The sequence below is a fragment of the Nanorana parkeri genome, unplaced genomic scaffold (genome assembly GCF_000935625.1).
Source record: "Nanorana parkeri isolate BGI_ZX_2015 unplaced genomic scaffold, ASM93562v1 scaffold77, whole genome shotgun sequence".
NCBI lineage: Eukaryota > Metazoa > Chordata > Amphibia > Anura > Dicroglossidae > Nanorana > Nanorana parkeri.
The window spans coordinates 437,314-454,805 of record NW_017306345.1 but is presented as its reverse complement, the minus strand read 5'-3'; the positions used below and the strand labels follow the sequence as shown (position 1 = coordinate 454,805).

Here is a 17,492-nt window from a genome sequence, read left to right as displayed (position 1 = left end):
AATGGGCCATTCTGCGCATGCATCACCACATGAATGCAACCAACATGTAAACAAAAGTGTATAATCGGCAGTCACACCCACTAGTTTTGATTTACGCAGGTAAAAGCTGTGGACCAAAAAAGCAGTGTGCATGGGCCCATAGCACACTGCTTTGCTAAGATCCATATAAATTAAGCATCTGAACGCAGCAAATTGGAAACCATTGTGCAATTCTCCTTAACCTGCATCATATGCAGATCACAGGTTACCCCTTTGATCTATATATGAATGAAATACTATTGTTACATTGTATTTCTCAATTAAGCTTCCACACAGTGTTTGAACACTGTTCAGAAGCTTCCTGTTACACAACAGCAGCCTTAGCAATACAGAGCATGTGGCAGTGGGGGGAGAGCTGTAGAAGGGGAAGAGTAATGGGGTGTAGGTCCTGTGTACTACAACGACATTTCTTATGGTTTTTCCTGTTCAAATATCTCACATGTTGCATTGTCATGGATGATTGGTTCCTTCATTCAGTGACTGCTTATGTATGTATGTGTGTGTGTGATATATATATATATATAGTATTTTGCATACTTTTTTTTTTTTTTTAAATGCTGTTTGCTGCTCTCTCCTTTTTTGCTAGTTTACGTAGTAATTCAGTTTTGAAATTAATTTAACATGTAGCAATTAAACCTTGTAATGCTTTTTTCTGTTCCAATGGATAAAGGTGTAATTATCATAACACAGATATTTGGAAGGATTATAAACTTTTACCTATTTGTTGTTCTGCAGTGGATGATCTTTTGCTCCCTGAGAACAGAGCTCATATGTCTCCTGAATGCCAGCTCAAAGAACTCTTGGAGAAGTTGGATATTGTTAGTAGCTTTCGAACCAGCGGAGCACGCACAAGGCGCTTGAAACTGCTGAGAAAGGAAATAAATCTTTTACAGCAAAGACTGGCGTCATGTAGCAAAGACTTGAATGATGCTTGTTCTGGTAAAGTATTTTTTAAGATGTTAAACAATACCTGAATCAACATTCCAGCCTGACGAGATGGAAGCTGAGTCTCGATCTGCAGGGCAGCGGTTTCACATGCAGTGAAATTAGTTTACTTTTTTAATAATTTTTTTTATTGAACAATGAGTTTGTTAGTTTACAAATCAAACAGGTACATAATTAGGAAAAGCATAAACGCAAAAACAAAAAACAAAAATAATGACACTAATCCAGGCAGTGTGGTATCCTTTTAGAAAAGGATGGAAGGTTGTCTTTGGTTCAGGCCTGCTCAAACTCCCACCTCCCGCCATGTTGATGTGGCTCCTGATGTGATGGTAGGATTCTGATGTGAAAGGGAAACTGATGTAAAGGAGGCTTCCGTTGTGAAGGGGGAACTTTCATGAAAAGAGGAGTCGGGGGGGCTTTTGATGATGTGAAGGGATGAAGCCCCTGATGTGAAGGGGAGGCTCCTGATGTAAAAGAGGGACTCTAAAGTGAAAGGAGGTGGATAAGGGTCTGGTATGGATTTTAAGGGGTTACTTTAGTTTTTTTTTTTCATATCTCTACTTACCCCCTCATAAAAAGTTAGCAAGTTAGTTAGGCAGGAACGGTCTTTCCTGAACCCATGCTGATTGTCATTAACTATCCCGTTTTCCTGAACAAATTCTACCAGATAATCCTTTATTATGCCCTCTAGCATTTTACAAACTACCGATGTTAGACTGACCGGCCTATAGTTCCCAGGTTGGCACCTTGCCCCCTTTTTGAATATTGGGACTACCGTAGCCCTCCGCCAATCACTGGGGATCCTACCAGTCATTTACACTTTAGACTGGAATGCCTAAAGATATTTCATACTTCTAAATGGGTGTGGGGGGGCTGACTAAAAAAAAAGGTGAGAAATGTTGCCTTACAACTAGTAATGTTTTCATTAAAGTACATGGGTTTACATGGCTGGTCACTTTTATTAGCGCATAAAAATTATTGCTTAAGACTTCCTTTATCTACAGTGAAAATATTTGTCAAAGTTCAAAGTACACATCCCCTGGTTTGCAAGAACTGAGGTGGTACCCTGGAAGCACTCATCCCTCCTCCAACCCAGGGAATGGGTGTTCACTCATACCTCCTACAACCCAAGTGCCCAGAGATCTAAGTGTGATAATATCATCACACATTGCTTCCATATAAGATACCCTGGGAATGGCCGGTTAGGAGTAACACCCAGCTTTCCATTTTAGCCCCCCACATGTTCTCTCAGCACACTCCAGTATGCACGCCACCATCTGCATGGTTTTTAATATACATCTTTACTATTAAATACTGCTTAATAGTTATACATTGAAGGTTAAGCATTTAGTTATTTTCAAATTCTAGTATCTTTAAGAACATATTTAATTTTATGTTATGTGGCTTATCATTGTAGATGCAAAGGTTACCCACCCTCCTATGCTGGAGCTTACAGAACCTGCTCTCCCACTGCAAAATGTTACAGCTCATGAGCATCCTCCTACACTACAGCCCATAACCCAGAGTCCTGTTCACAAACAAGGGAAGAATATGTCTCATGTGAAAACTCGAGGCTCTCCTGTGCAGAATCCGAGGAGGCGGACAGCTGCTGTACATAAATCCTGGAAGAAGAAAAAGACTTCCACTGAAAACATTCATCAGTCTATAAGTGGGATTGAAAGTGATGAAGAAAGAACTGCAGAATATCCAGCTCTCGGTATCATGTTTTTAGAATTTTTTTTTATTTTTTATTTCATGAACATCTGCTGTAGCTAGATTACTTAAATCCAAAGTAGCTAAGTGTGACTTAACATTTTAAACTATGACTTTTTTAATCGTAGTGCATCTTTTGGGGCTAAAGCATATAAACAGAAGACTACAAGCTTTCTTCTATCTGAACTGTCCCAGCACAGATATTTGGAAAGTTACAGGTTTAACTAGAACATAACTTCATAGATTGTCCTTGTACTCTCCTGTTTACTATTCACTGTTCAAAACTAGCAACGGTAGTGTTGAAATACTTACCTACGAGCAGCACTGGCTGCCTTCATTCTCCAGCGGCCCAACCCCTAATGGTTGCTTCCCAGTTACAGCTGTGGCTAGGGACCAGGTTCTGTGAGGCAGAAGCAGCCAAATATTCGGCACAAGCTGTAAATAAAGAAAGACGTGTGAATGGCCCTTTTAATATGCCATAAAATTGCAAAATATGTTTTCATTTCTGCCATTTATACTTTTTACAGAAGTTGCCAATGGGTTTAGAACACATGCAGAAAGTGGCTTGGAATCTGACAGCAGCTCTGAGTTATATAGGGAACCAACTTCATATTCCAATGGGTAGGTGATGTCCTTTAGTTTCTCAGCTTGTAGTATGGTTACAGGACCACATAATAATTCTTCTCTTTGGATCTTTATAGGAAAATGACTCCTCTAGGAAAACCTGCCCTTTCACATCTGCCCCTGCTTGGAGCTATAAATGGCGATTATACCAGTCGAGGTGAGGAATTTGTTGGTCTTTTGTTGTTTTGTGCAGTTCATTTTCAGGTCTGCCATATTGATGTTTCCATGGTAAAATTTGGAAATTATATTGGTGAGAATCTAGATATGAGCACAACAGCTGATTCCTGGGAACAGAGATGGCATTAATAATAGAGAAAAAAAAAATAAAGTTGAAATCTGCACCAATCCAACACCCGGTTTCTCCCTTAGTTTTCACCCTGTAGCTGGAGATGCTGCAGAACCATACATAAGGCTGGCTGAACCAAGCCTAATGGTATGGGAGATGAGGATTAAGGCTGATCTCCAGGTTAAGTGGTTAAAATGACTCTTGCAGAGTGTGTGTGCGTGTGCGTGCATGCGTTGGGTGGGGACCTGGCTGCAGGGGGGATTACTTTCTTGTTCGTCAAGGAACACAGGGTTCAGAGACAATTTGGGCACTTGCAAACAAAAACAGTGACCGGCCTGTTATAACTCCTCCTACTCCCAGCGCGCCTCAGTTATTTTGCTGATGTCCTAATAGGAAGGATGTATTTTCTTTGCCGAGAAATGTTTAACTATTTTTACTAGGGTTTTTTTTTCCATTTCTCAAGATTATTTTTGTCTTTAGTAACAACTTCATCCAAAAGCTGCTTGAGTTTCTTTCTTTATGCAGCTATCCTGACAATCCTATCCTTAGCACTAACTTTGGATGACGTCCCCAAACCCTGCTGCACTCAACGAGTGCAGGGCCTCCATGGAATGTCACCTCCAGGCACTGGGCTCTGCTTGAGGCTCTTTCAAGACCTCTTTGGCTTGTGTAAGCTGCAGGACACCTTCCAGGGCCAGAACCATGGCACAACCTCTGGTGCGACCCTGTCTCTGAAGACACTTTGATGTCTCTCTGCCACGAAACCCTGTATCTATTTGAAATCTGATACACCAAAGTGTCCACTATGCAATGAGAGAGAAAAAAAAGTCGGTCCTTGCAAGTCACGATCTCACAGTCTCTCTGCCTATGAAACTTTGTTTCTATTTGAAACTGTATACACTAAAGTGTTTATTATGCAATGAGAGAGGAAAGCTGATTCATGCAAGGTATAATTTGGGGACTTTTACAAGGAGAAAGTCAGTCCTGTTTCTGGTCAAAAAATCCCCCGGTTATTTATATATTGCTTTTCTATGCACCCATACCAACGGGATGATTATTATCAGTGGAGCTGGACATTACTACAAGTGGCGGCATTCAATTAAATAATTTAAAAGGGGTCCAAGATACGGTGTTGTTCCTATGTGTTTTTTAGTGAGTGATATGCTTGACAATGTTGCCAATTTTTATTAGTGAGTTGCTGTCACGATGGTGCTGTGTTTGTACTCTTTTATACTAAATAATATTTTTCTATATACTAATAATGTAAGCCAATAGGCTAATAATAATTGATACTGGTTGAAGTATAACCTCTTTTTTCCACCTCACTATCTTTCAGAGGTGGTATCTATTCTTTTTGTATGAGAAATAGATAATCCGCGCTTCTGGAAAGGAGACTAAAGTGGAAATGTATAATAAATTAAGACCTAAAGCAGCTCTAAAAAGAGGATAGAAGAATCCTATCAACAGTCGAGAAAAATATATATCAAAGCGCTAAAGGTGTAACTAATATGAAACTTAGTATAACCAAGTGATATAGTGAAATTTTAGGTTTAGGCGGTCTAGCCCTAAAACAAGTGATATGTCTTACATAGAATCATAAAAGAAATATATATAAAATAAAAATAAAATGAATAGTACAATAGTGCTGTGGAAAAACAGAAAATGATTGGGACAATAACAAATTTCAACCACTGTGTAAAGACCTCGAATAGGTCACAATATGTAAACGATCCGTGCAAAAAATATATATTAAAAAATTGGAATAAATTGGTCAACGAAAAATAAACGTAAAAAACGTATACAAAGGAAGTTGTTAATGATATATATTGATGGTGGTATATATTTCGTAGCGGTGGTCCGACAGCCCCCCTTGGGTGGGTACTCACCAAATGGAGTTGGATCGAAGGCTTTTAGTTAGTGACGCTTGAGCCTGCAATCGTGCTTTCAAACTTGGACCCAGTTGTTTTTACTCTCAGTCCCTGCAAGGTGAGTGTTTGGTTTTTCTCCCTTGTAGCGCTGGCTGTATCCCAGAAGTGACGCTGGATCGTCTCAGGCGCAGTGTCAAACGAAACTCCTTGCCGTGGTCCCGCAATATTTCAAAGATAAAAAAAGGAGAGAGCCCTCATAGTGTAGCGTGCAAAAACATTTAGCTTTATTACAAGTAGTAACTTACACAGGCAAAAAAATCCGGCCGGCACAAGCAGCTCAGGAACAAACTTTTAAAACCCTCGTGTGCAAATTTAGCGTCTGCCCTCTTTGACGCGTTTCGTCAGGTGACTTTTTGGAATGTCCGTGTGGACTCCAATACGTTGGCAGGGCCACTAGGGAACTGCAGTTTATGTAGTGCTATAAATTCATCTTTACAAAGTTCATGTTGTTGCTTTCAATTTAGAATCCAATCCATTGAGAATTGAGCTCAACACGAAATTTATCAGGGAGGACTTTACTGCCAGGCTCAACTGCTCTGTCTAGTCAGCAATTTGTTATTGTCCCAATCATTTTCTGTTTTTCCACAGCACTATTGTACTATTAATTTCATTTATATTTTATATATATTTCTTTTATGATTCTATGTAAGACATATCACTTGTTTTAGGGCTAGACCGCCTAAACCTAAAATTTCACTATATCACTTGGTTATACTAAGTTTCATATTAGTTACACCTTTAGCGCTTTATATATTTTTCTCGACTATTCTTTTTGTATGCCTTTTCTCCCCTGGAATGGGGCTCTTTAAAAAAACACTCTTTGAACCTAATCCATTCTCCCTCATAAGGTTGTGTTCCTTGTTGCCATTGTTCTGCAAAATGCATTATCTGAACTTGCAGCTTTTCTCTGTAGAGAATCTTTTCTGGTCTTACACAAGGAAAAGGAGGTACTGAGGCTTAGAGCCTTCATTTTTATGAAGGTGGTTCTGGCCTTTCACCTCAACTAGAATATTGTGCTTTTCAAAGGGCTGTTTTGGTGGCAAAAGGGGGACCTTCTCAATATTCGATGGGTGGTCATAATGTTATGGCTGATCCGTGTATATAGCATAATATTCTATAGAGCTTTACAGGAGCATATACGTGTACAGTGCTGTTAATATGGAGCAGATGTACTACAGAAAATAACAGGCACAAACGAGTGCCAATGTATCTTTCTACCATTCATCTGAGGGAGATGTTTGCTCATGTTATAGCTAGCCACAGCCAAGTGCACAACCAGAGAAGTCTCTACTATATAATCCTTCACTTAGCACATATACTGTGTTTTGTCTTTGCAGAAAACCTCTTGATGTCATTTGATAGTTCTGTAGAACTGAAGCCTCTCCAGTTAGTATGGGCTAAATGTCGTGGATATCCTTCCTACCCTGCCTTGGTAAGAGACAAACCTTTAACAAGGACAGGCTAGTTGTTTAAACAACCTTATCCGCTTAGGATTTAACATCTTTTTAAAAAAAATTATTATTACAGATCATTGATCCAGAAATGCCAAGGGAGGGTTTGCTGCACAATGGCATACCTATTCCTGTACCGCCTTTGGAAGTTCTTAAGCTTGGAGAGCAGCGACGACTTGAGAACATTTTGCAACAACTCTTTCTAGTTTTATTTTTTGACAATAAAAGAACATGGTGAGCCACGTGATCTTGTATTTCTCATATATTATTCCATGCATAGTTGCAATGCAACATGTTGCGGTGCAATTAATTTTAAAATGGCACCCTATTGCACTCCTGAAACAAACCGCAGCGCACCACAGCACACTATATGCTTTTGCAATGCATCTCAAAAAAAAAAAAAAAAGCATGCGCTACATTTTCTTGTGTGGAAGTGCATTACAACCCATTCATTTTGAATGGACTGCCTGACATAGTGTGCCTTAACACATGAGAACTCTGTGTCTAAAGAATAGGATGAGTTGCCTATTCACTTGTCTATTTTAATGCAGCAAGCTCATGCCTTTTGCTACATGAAAATGCATTTTAAATAGAATTCCTATTCTTACCTATGTGGCTGCTTCACAGTTATGGGCTGCAGTTTAGTGCATTTTGAAAATGGAACTATATTTGTGTATTAACATAGGATCTGTAATGCACATGGAAAGGTGTAAATCCAGCCTCAATGATTACTACTTTGGCTGTTTCCGTATGCAACTGTTTGGTCCTTCATGTCTATGCAAACTAACCTTATTCTGTCATTTACTGTGCTTCTTGTAGAGTGCAAGATCAAATTATTATTGTATTATTAGCATTTCCTTGAAAAGTATCTAAACCCCATAAAAAATGTATCTATTGCAGCCAGTTGCAACATTAGTTTTCTATTTGTATGCTTTTTTCCCCTTTATTTTTATCTGTTGACCCTGCTGGTAACGAAATGTTTTCAATGGTGTATTTAACAAACCAAAATGGATTAAATAGGATATGTAATTGCTAGGGTTTGCATACATCTTAAAGTGTAACTACACTTTTTGGTGCAGTTGCACTTATATGAAAACTTGTGTTGCTCAAGTTCCCTTTGTGATCTTCTACTAACCTGTGCCTGCTGGAGAATGCAGTGTGACTGTCCATAGGATTTGATAAAGAGTGCACAGCGCAAGTGCAGGCCCAAAGATTTTAACAAGTGGCTCTGCAGCCTTTTTGGCAGTATCTTACTGGATTGGTAGAAGGGGTTCAGGGAAGCATTAGTTGAAGTGTAACTGCACCAAACATGTAATTACATGTTAAAGTGTGTTGTGTTTCCTGCTTAGTAGCCCAACATGATTGTGCCTGAATTTTGTAGCTGAAAATTAAGCCTAATTAGAGTTTTATATTTTATTATTATGTAGTATTGAAAAATGTAGAGTTCAAGTTTTTGATACTGAGACAAGTGGATTATATGTGAAAAATGGTACAAATAAAAATCTACTTGTAAGGTGCCTGCAGATTGTAACAGTCTTTTGCAAAAATGTAACATTTCTTATAAACTAGAGAGTACCTGTAAATCTGTCCTATGACGTACAGTGAGGAAAATTATTATTTGATCCCCTGCAGATTTTGTAAGTTTTCCCACTTACAAAGAAATGAAAGGTCTATAATTTTTATCATAGGTGTATTGTAAATGATAGAGACAGTATATCAACCAAAAACACATGATACAAATGTTATAAATTGAGTTGCAGTTCAGTGAGTAAAATAAGTATTTTATCCCCTACCAACCAACAATAATGCTGGCTCCCACAGACTGGCTATGTGGTACACAGATTAGTCCTGTCAATTTAAGAAGGTGCTCCTAACGACAAATGTATATAAAAGACACCTGTCCACAGAATCCTTCCAGTCAAACCTCACCACCATGGGCAAGACCAAAGTGCTGTCAAGGGACATTAGGGACATGATTGTAGACCTGCACAAGCCTGGAATGTGCTACAAGACGATCAACAAGAAGCTTGGTGAGAAGGAAACAACTGTTGGAGCGATTATTCGCAAATGGAAGGAATACAAAATAACCATCAATTGCCCTCTGTCTGGAGCTCGATGCAAGTAAGAATGATCAGGAGAAAAGTGAGAGATCAGCCCAGAACTACACGGGAGGAACTTGTGAATGATCTCAAGGCAGTTGGGACCACAGTCACCACACAAGCCATTGGTAACACAATACACCGCCATGGATTGAGATGCTGAAGTGCCCACAAGGTCCCCCTCCTCAAGAAGGCACATGTGCAGGCCTGTCTGAAGCTTGCCAATGTACATCTAAATGATTCAGAGAAGGATTGGGAGAAAGTGCTGCGGTCAGATGAGACCAAAATTGAGCTCTTTGGCATTAACTTGGCTCGCTGTGTTTGGAGGAAGAAAAATGCTGACTATGACACGAAGAAAACCATGCCTACAGTCAAGCACGGAGGTGGAAACATGATGCTTTGGGGCTGTTTCTCTGCTAAAGGTATATGCCGACATTGCCGCATTGAGGGACCAATAGACAGGGCCATGTATTGTAAAATCTTGGATGAGAACCTCCTTCCCTCAGCCAGAACACTGAACATGGGTTGTGAATGGGTCTTTCAGCATGACAATGACCCAAAACATACTGCCAAGGCAACAAAGCAGTGACTCAAGATGAAGCACATTAAGGTCATGGAGTGGACTAGCCAGTCTCCAGACCTTAATCCTATAGAAAATTTAGGGAGGGAGCTGAAACTTCAAGTTGCCAAGCAACAGCTAAGAAACCTTAAGGATTTAGAGAAGATCTGTAAAGAAGAGTGGGCCAAAATCCCTCCTGAGATGTGTGCAAACCTGCTAACCAACTACAAGAAACGTCTTACCTCTGTGCTTGCCAACAAGGGTTTCTCCACCAAGTACTAAGTCATGTTTTGCTTGGGGATCAAATACTTATTTTACTCACTGAACTGCAACTCATTTTATAACATTTGTATTATGTGTTTGTTTTTCTGGATTTTTGGTTGATCTATCATTTAAAATACAGCAGGGGATCAAATTATTTTCCACACTGTATGTTTGTGAATAACATGAAATAGCAACCCTGTGAATTTGCAAACAAATCACATCAAAATAGCTTTTAGGTGAATTTTGCCCAGAAAAAATACTTGGTAGGTTCCCTTAAATTTAATATTTTCATAGCTAATCTGGTATTCTTTCTCTCGGTTTTAGGCAGTGGCTTCCCAGTGACAAGCTTTTACCTTTGGGTGCTAATGATACAGTTGACAAGCTGAAAATGTTGGAAGGCCGAAAGCCGAGCATTCGCAAATCTGTGCAGGTGGCTTATGATCGAGCTATGACCCATCTGAATCGTGTTGGGGGTAGCCACCCATTTATCACCACAAACTACCTATATTAATCCCTCTAAATCCATAATGGAAGATATTGTTGCACTTTCAAACAGTAGAATATATTCTGAAACTTGGAAGTAATTTTTGAATTGAACTATTTGAAGTTCTTCATCTTACTGCCTAAGAAGACAAAAAGTATTTAAGGTAGTGAACATATATCTGTTTATTGTGCCAAAATGAACTCAAAGAAGCATGTTTTAAACCCTACGCCCACATATGGGAGAGAAAATATTAAATAGTAGAGGTTTTATTTAAAAAAATAACTTTTTTTCCAACTGTGTGGTTTTCATATGAATTAGAATCTGACCAGTATGTGTAATTTTACTTGATTTCATTTTAGCTTTTAGACATGACATAATAAGGTCTACCCATTTTATAAGCCAAATAAGTAGTGTATTTTGAGTCATAGAAGATAATTGGATTTTATTTCTGTTATAGGAACTATGTCATAACATATAAAGAGATCTGGCTGGTTCCAACAAGTTAAAAGGAATAGCTTATAAAAAAAGTTTATGAATTGTAATTGATACTGTTGTATATCGGTAATGGTGTTTAAAGATTATATCTAAATTATAATTGTGAAATGAATAGTTTTCAGAGGTTTGTGCCCTGTGGTTTTGCTGAGTATTTACAAAGATAATCTATTAATATCACATGGTTTGTGGCTTCAGCTCCAAAAATATCAGTCTTTCTTTTCTGAAATGGTTCGTCCACCAATACTGATATCTCAGTACTGCATAGTTGCTGCTGGGTTAATAAACCACTGCCTCTTGGGAAGTCTATCACTTCCCAACTCCAACTTACTATTACGGGATGTTCTCCCGACTTGTAATTGTTTGGCTTTTTTTTTTAATGTTATATTAATTACTTGCTGTCTGGAGCCATTTCTTACTATTTGCACACACATGATAAAATCAGAATTTTTGGCTAGAAAACAGCTCCAGACCCCCAAACAATATATTTTCTGAAAGCAAAGGCCCTGTAGAAAAAAAAATGCTAGTTGCAATTTTTTTTATGTTGCATGGTATTTGCGCAAATGTTTATAAAACCAGTATTTTTAGGATAAAATACACAAAAATGAAATTTAGTGCACAGAAACAGAATATAATACCCAATTTTTTGATAAACTATAAAAGACGGGGTCACGCCAGGTAAATAGATACCAAACAGATCAAACTTTTAATATTGCAGAAAACTACAATACCCATAATTTCCCATACGAGATGCTTTAAAAGCTTTTACTGCTCATCAGTTTAGTATTAACAGTGATTTGATGGCCCCAGAATTATTGCTCTCACTCTGATGTTCGCGACACTATATAACACATGTGCATACACGTGGGGGGCGGGGGATTTTAAAATATTTTTTTTGTATTATAATATATACCCAAAGAAGCTGATGAAGCAGAGATCTGCTTCACCAGCTTCTCCTGGCTCTAAGAGCCAGAGCATGCACACAGTGACACCGGAAGTGAAGTAATATACTTCCTGCTGATGATCTCTCCTCTGATCTATAAAAAAAAACCCGCTGTCCCTGGCCCTCACGGGGACGCTGGTGCAGGGGGGCGCACATTCTGCCAAAACCTTCTTATCTATTTTCATAACAGTATGTTAGTTTTATGAGAGATTAAATGCAGGAACATGGCTTCTGTGGTATTTTAGCTTTTTAGGGATGCAGTGTACAGAACAAGCCTTTTTTCTGTCTATAGTCATTTAAAACCCTTAGCAGCCACAGCTCCAAGCTTGCTCCCATGATGGACTACAATCACAGTACAAATTAGTAAACTAAACGTGAGATTGTAGTCTGTCACAGGCGCAAGCTTGGAGCGTTGGCTACTTTACAACACACACAGGAACCACGGGGAACAGAAAGTAGCCACCCTCCAGAAGGACAGTGCCAGCACAAATTCAGAGATGATTTGTGGATCTACAGCCGAGTGATACACAAATAAGTAATATTATTGTTAATAGTTAAGGTACTTGAATGCATTTTTAAAATTTAACTCCTAAGTTTAGTGTCACTAAAGGGCTCATTCATTTCAAATGAAGAATTTTGCGCCACGTAAAAAGCCTATGTGACATCTATGCATGGTGCTCAAGTGTGTACAGTTTCTTATAAATTAAATCTTTTGAATGTTTCATATATTACATCAAAATTTCAAGTACACATTATCCGCCTAATTATTGTGTAGTTACTAGGGATACCCAAATACCAAGTACCGTACTTAGTATAATTTGTGATATATATATATATATATATATATATATATATTAGGGATGCACCAATACCATTTTTTTTCCAGTACAATTACTGATACTTGTCCAAGTACTCAATGATACAATTACTGATACATTTGTGTTTAGTGTCATGTGACAGTTTTTCTAAAACAATACAGACTAATGATTTCAGTAGCCAGCGGGGCCGACTAGCATGGTACTGAAGCTTGGCCCAGCGGGAGATTCCTCCGTCCACACAGTTTAGCATAGATGGAGGAATCTGTTGCACTTTTTCCATCTGTCCCTAGTAAATCTGCAGAAAATCTATAGGTGTATGGCCAGCTTTAGAGTGCTCAGGCCTGTGGATAGTACCAAATGCCACAGCATAAAATGCTGCTGTAATGCTATTTATTGACTTAAAAGAAAGGCTCCTATGTTAATAAATCAGGAAAAACCACCCACAGCTTTTGATGGAGTGTTGTTAAAATCTTAGCAAGCCGAAGATGCATTTTGTTTTTTAATGACACTTTGTGTGTTATTGGAGGAAAGTAATTATCGTTATAATGATATAAACATCATCATCAAATAATGCCAAGACTGGCACAGTAAAAGAGCTAGCTAGCTTCAATGTAGCAAATTAAATTGAAAACAATAGTGTTGTTAAAAGTCCTCCCTTAGTCAAACTTCTGCAAATTTTTGCCTTGCATGATCAGAGTGGATCACTCTATTACAAAACATGTTAAGCTCACTGGCATAGTGTAGAGCTTCATTTAATGTGATAAAATACATTTGCACACTTAATAATAAGTATGCACACTTTAAAAATGTGATTACAGGCACTTAGCTGTGACGGCCTCGGGCAAGCTAGTAGATGTTAACAGGATACCAAGATCAGGACCTCACAGTCTCTCAGTTACTCAACTTCCTTCTCTTCTTGCTCTTTAGCTACTTTACCCATTGCTGTACCACGTGAACAGTTATTAGGCAACAGTTCATGTACAACAACAGGGGAAAAAGCTGAAGAGAGCAGGCGGGGAGGAAACTGAAAGACTATGGAGTCCTATCCATGGCATACTGTTTTTATTTACTGAAAAAACACAAACAAGGGGCGCCTTTCCTGGTGCAGACAAATTTATTAAGATCAGGATTGAAGGTAAATATAAAACATACTCACAAAATTTTATGATTGAAGTATAAAAAATATAAAAATTGAGTCCATGGACCCAGGGAAAAGTCTATGAAAGCTGCACAGCAGTATCTGTGTCAGCAGAGGAGACTGTGTGATGATGCGTTTCCGGGGTCACGCCCCCTTCATCAGTTTTTATTGACTATTTAACTAAGAGAGTATGCTGATGGCTATGAGCTATAAAGAGATCTCTAATCACTGCTAAATGTCTGTTATCACATTTTGAAATTGTGAGTGCATTAATAATTTTATCTAATCGTATTAAATGAAGTTCTACGCTGTACTAGTGTGCTTTGCCCACCCTCTTCTCAAGAAAATCTACAAGATTCCAATGATGGACATATTAAAATATCACAACTGTGTCTACTTAGGCTGGCCATGCACTGGTCTATTTATTTTTTTCAACCCGCGGGCTGGACAAAAAAAATAAAAAATAGAGCAGATTCCTCTATCAACAGTAAGAGTGTGTTGATCGAGGAATCCCACTATTTGCATTGTACTCTGACAGCGGCCGCCGCCCACTCAGAATACCCGACCAAAGCTGGCAGCTCATTGGCTACTTGTTCTGGTTGTGCAAAGATTTTCCAGCCGGCTCCTTTGATCAGCTGATCTAGTGATGCCGACCGAAAGGGTGCAGACACTGGCACAAATTTGCAAATTTCAGTCGGTTCCTCTAGAACCCAAGCGTATGGGCACCCTTAGAATTTATGTTTTGGTTGTGAGTGAACACTTGCAAATTTAGTCTACTGCCTCTTTCTTATTGGAATCCTGGCAGAAAAATATCCCTACCAAACCATTCCAAACATTATCATTCTACAGCCAAGGTATCAAATGAACCCCCTGCAAATCTCTTCATAATATAAAAAAAATGGCGCATCTACAGATGAGGGTGTTCTAGCCAGAGACAACAAAAGCTATGACAGGGAGATCAGTGTACCTGGGGGCTCTCATAGATACAAAGAGGTAGCAAGTGTTGAGCTTTTTGATATTTACCCAAAAATACATGGTATTCTTGGGTAGAGTTCTCCCAAAAATGAAAAGGTCAACAACTAAGAAGTAATATATCAGGTGGAGTCTGGTGGGCTAATCACTTACTGGTTCATGTCTCTTGGGGATTCAAGTTGTGATAGTTTCCTTTCATTGTTTCTAGCTAAATTTTAGTCTGCCCTAAATTTTGGATATTTTCATTCCCTCGTGTGGCATTATCCTTAACTTTGGAGCTCAAGAGCAGTGATCTTGGCACCTAAACCCTGAGAGGTATAAGAAACATTAGATGGTTTAACTCAAGCATATACCAAAAACTAAAATATCAACTTTGTTTGAACTGACCCTTAAAGCCCAATTGAGCTCTCAGTTTAAATCGGCTAAATCCATTTCAGGAGCATCACAACAAAAGGTGCACATATTCTTACAGTTGGCTTTCTTTCAAAAGCTGATGCAGTTTGATTAGAAAGTTCTTGTCTCCTGCCAGCTGCAGAGTGAGACCCATGCTGTATGTGATAACCACTGCAGAGATCTAACATTGCCCCTACTGATTATACTGAGTAGCTCTGTGATTAGCAAAACTCCTACTCCCTGCTGATTGGAGAGCACTGCATCGGAAACAGCAGGGGGTGATTGGAGTTCTGTAAATAAATCACTGGTTGCCTGCAGGGAGCCAGGCTCCCACTCTGCAGCCTGCTGGCAGGGGACAGGCTTTTCTACTTGGGGTTTAGCTCCTTTTTTTAACCTCTTGCTGCCGGCTCCCATTGACCAATGATGGGGTTCTTAATACCGGGAGTCGGGAGGGGTGGGCTCACCAATCATGTGATCACTGTGACTGGTGGTCACATGATTGAGTCCATCCCCCTGGTCAAATAGTGACCAGACGCTGTCAGTGACAATGCAGTCACTGCAGAAAGTGCCGAGTGAGCACACTCGGCGCAGAACAGCACCATCAGCTGTACGCATATATGTGGCAGTCCAGTGTTTAAGCCACACTGCTGCATATATATATGCGTAAGCCAGCAAGAAGGAGTTAAAGCAAACTGTAAGACTTTGCACACCTTTAGCTTATTTAAACTAAAAGTTTAAATAGACATTAAAGTAATATTACTGTACTGTTGTATTTTTTGTAGGATTGCTATGTTATACATAACTGTGATGGTCCTCAGGAGCATAATGTGTAATATTTATGGAGATTATGACAATCTGTGCAATTGAGCAGGAGATGAAGCTTGAAAACAAATGATCCTAATTTAAGAAATGGATGCATGTGTTTTAATGGATATCCAATGTTTCTTTGGAATGTGCAATACAAATGATGTTGAGGCTACATTTGACTAATTATATGTTTGTATTTGAATTAAAGGCCGCTATCTCTATATATATATATAGAGAGAGAGAGAGAGAGAGAGAGAGAGAGAGAGAGAGAGAGAGAGTGTATTTGAGTTAAAGACAGCTATCTATATATATATATATAGAGAGAGAGAGAGAGAGAGAGAGAGAGAGAGAGAGAGAGAGAGAGAGAGAGATATACATACATACATACATACATACATACATACATACATACATAGAGAGAGATCTAGAGAGAGAGAGAGAGAGATCCTCATTTGTACTGTTATTCCTGGACAATTTAGTCTGCCTGAATCCTATATCTTTAATCATGCACTACCCATGAAAAAGTTTATTTCGTCTTTAGTTATGTCCTTGGTAAGCCTATGTAAATGTTATTGTTTGTGCTGCTATGAGTATTTTGATGACACTGTTAATGAAGAAGTTTATATATTCACTTGTCTAGGCAGAGGTGTGCCCATAGAAACTATGATTTTTAGAAGCCATTGTTTCTCCACTGAAGTCTTCAAATTCTTACAACCCGTGACTGGAGATTTTCTTTTATTGGTAACAGGTGTGGTGAATATTAGTCTTTCTTAGATTAATTCTCCTGACCGTCATAAAGCACACCTATTACCAGTAGGAAATTCTTTGAAAATCTTATTTAAACACTTGCTGTCGGGAGCAATTTCTTGATATTTGCACATACATGATAAAATCTGAATCTTTGGCTAGAAAACAGCTTCAGACCCCCCAAACAATGATATATTTTATGAAAGCAGAGGCCCTGTAGAATAAGAAAAATACTAGTTCCAATTTTTTATTTTGCACGGTATTTGCGCAAATGTTTATCAAGCCAGTATTTTTCGGATAAAATACACTAAAATGAAATTTAGTTCACAGAAAGAGAATATAATACCCAATTTTTTGGTAAAATATAAAAGACGGGGTCACGCCAGATAAATGGATACCAAACATGTGAAACCTAAAAATTGCGTGCGTCCGCAAAAGACTACAATACCCCAAATCTGCCATAGGTGATGCTTTAAAAGCTTTTACTGCTCATCAGTTTTAGTGTTACCAGTGATTGATGGCCCTAGAATTATTTCGACGTTCGCAACGATATGTAACGTATGGCGCAATTTACATTTTTGTACGTAGGCCCACCCGACACGTGTTTGCATTGAATGGGGAACGTTTGTTACTTTCATTTTTTTGTTTAATTTTTTTACTCAACTTTATTGCTATCATATAGGGGGATAAGAATCCCCCTATGTAATAGCAACTATAATGTGACAGGTGGAAGGGAGTGGGGGGTGTGGGAGGGGGGAGCACAGTACAGCCACAGATTGCTTGTATTTAA

At 38.8% G+C, this 17,492-nt stretch overlaps 1 protein-coding gene across 1 annotated transcript in view; it reads left to right on the top strand.

Moving 5' to 3' along the window:
- Window positions 1–10,840, top strand: part of BRPF3 (bromodomain and PHD finger containing 3) — a 32,821-nt gene extending 21,981 nt beyond the window's left edge. Inside the window, exons 6-12 of the mRNA XM_018576790.1 lie at window positions 775–978; window positions 2,402–2,701; window positions 3,225–3,318; window positions 3,399–3,478; window positions 6,873–6,967; window positions 7,063–7,220; window positions 10,233–10,840. Of these exons, the coding sequence (XP_018432292.1) occupies window positions 775–978; window positions 2,402–2,701; window positions 3,225–3,318; window positions 3,399–3,478; window positions 6,873–6,967; window positions 7,063–7,220; window positions 10,233–10,419 (1,118 nt within the window). The 3' untranslated portion in view covers window positions 10,420–10,840. The remainder of the gene's footprint in view (window positions 1–774; window positions 979–2,401; window positions 2,702–3,224; window positions 3,319–3,398; window positions 3,479–6,872; window positions 6,968–7,062; window positions 7,221–10,232) is intronic.
- The last annotated feature ends 6,652 nt before the right edge of the window (window positions 10,841–17,492 follow it).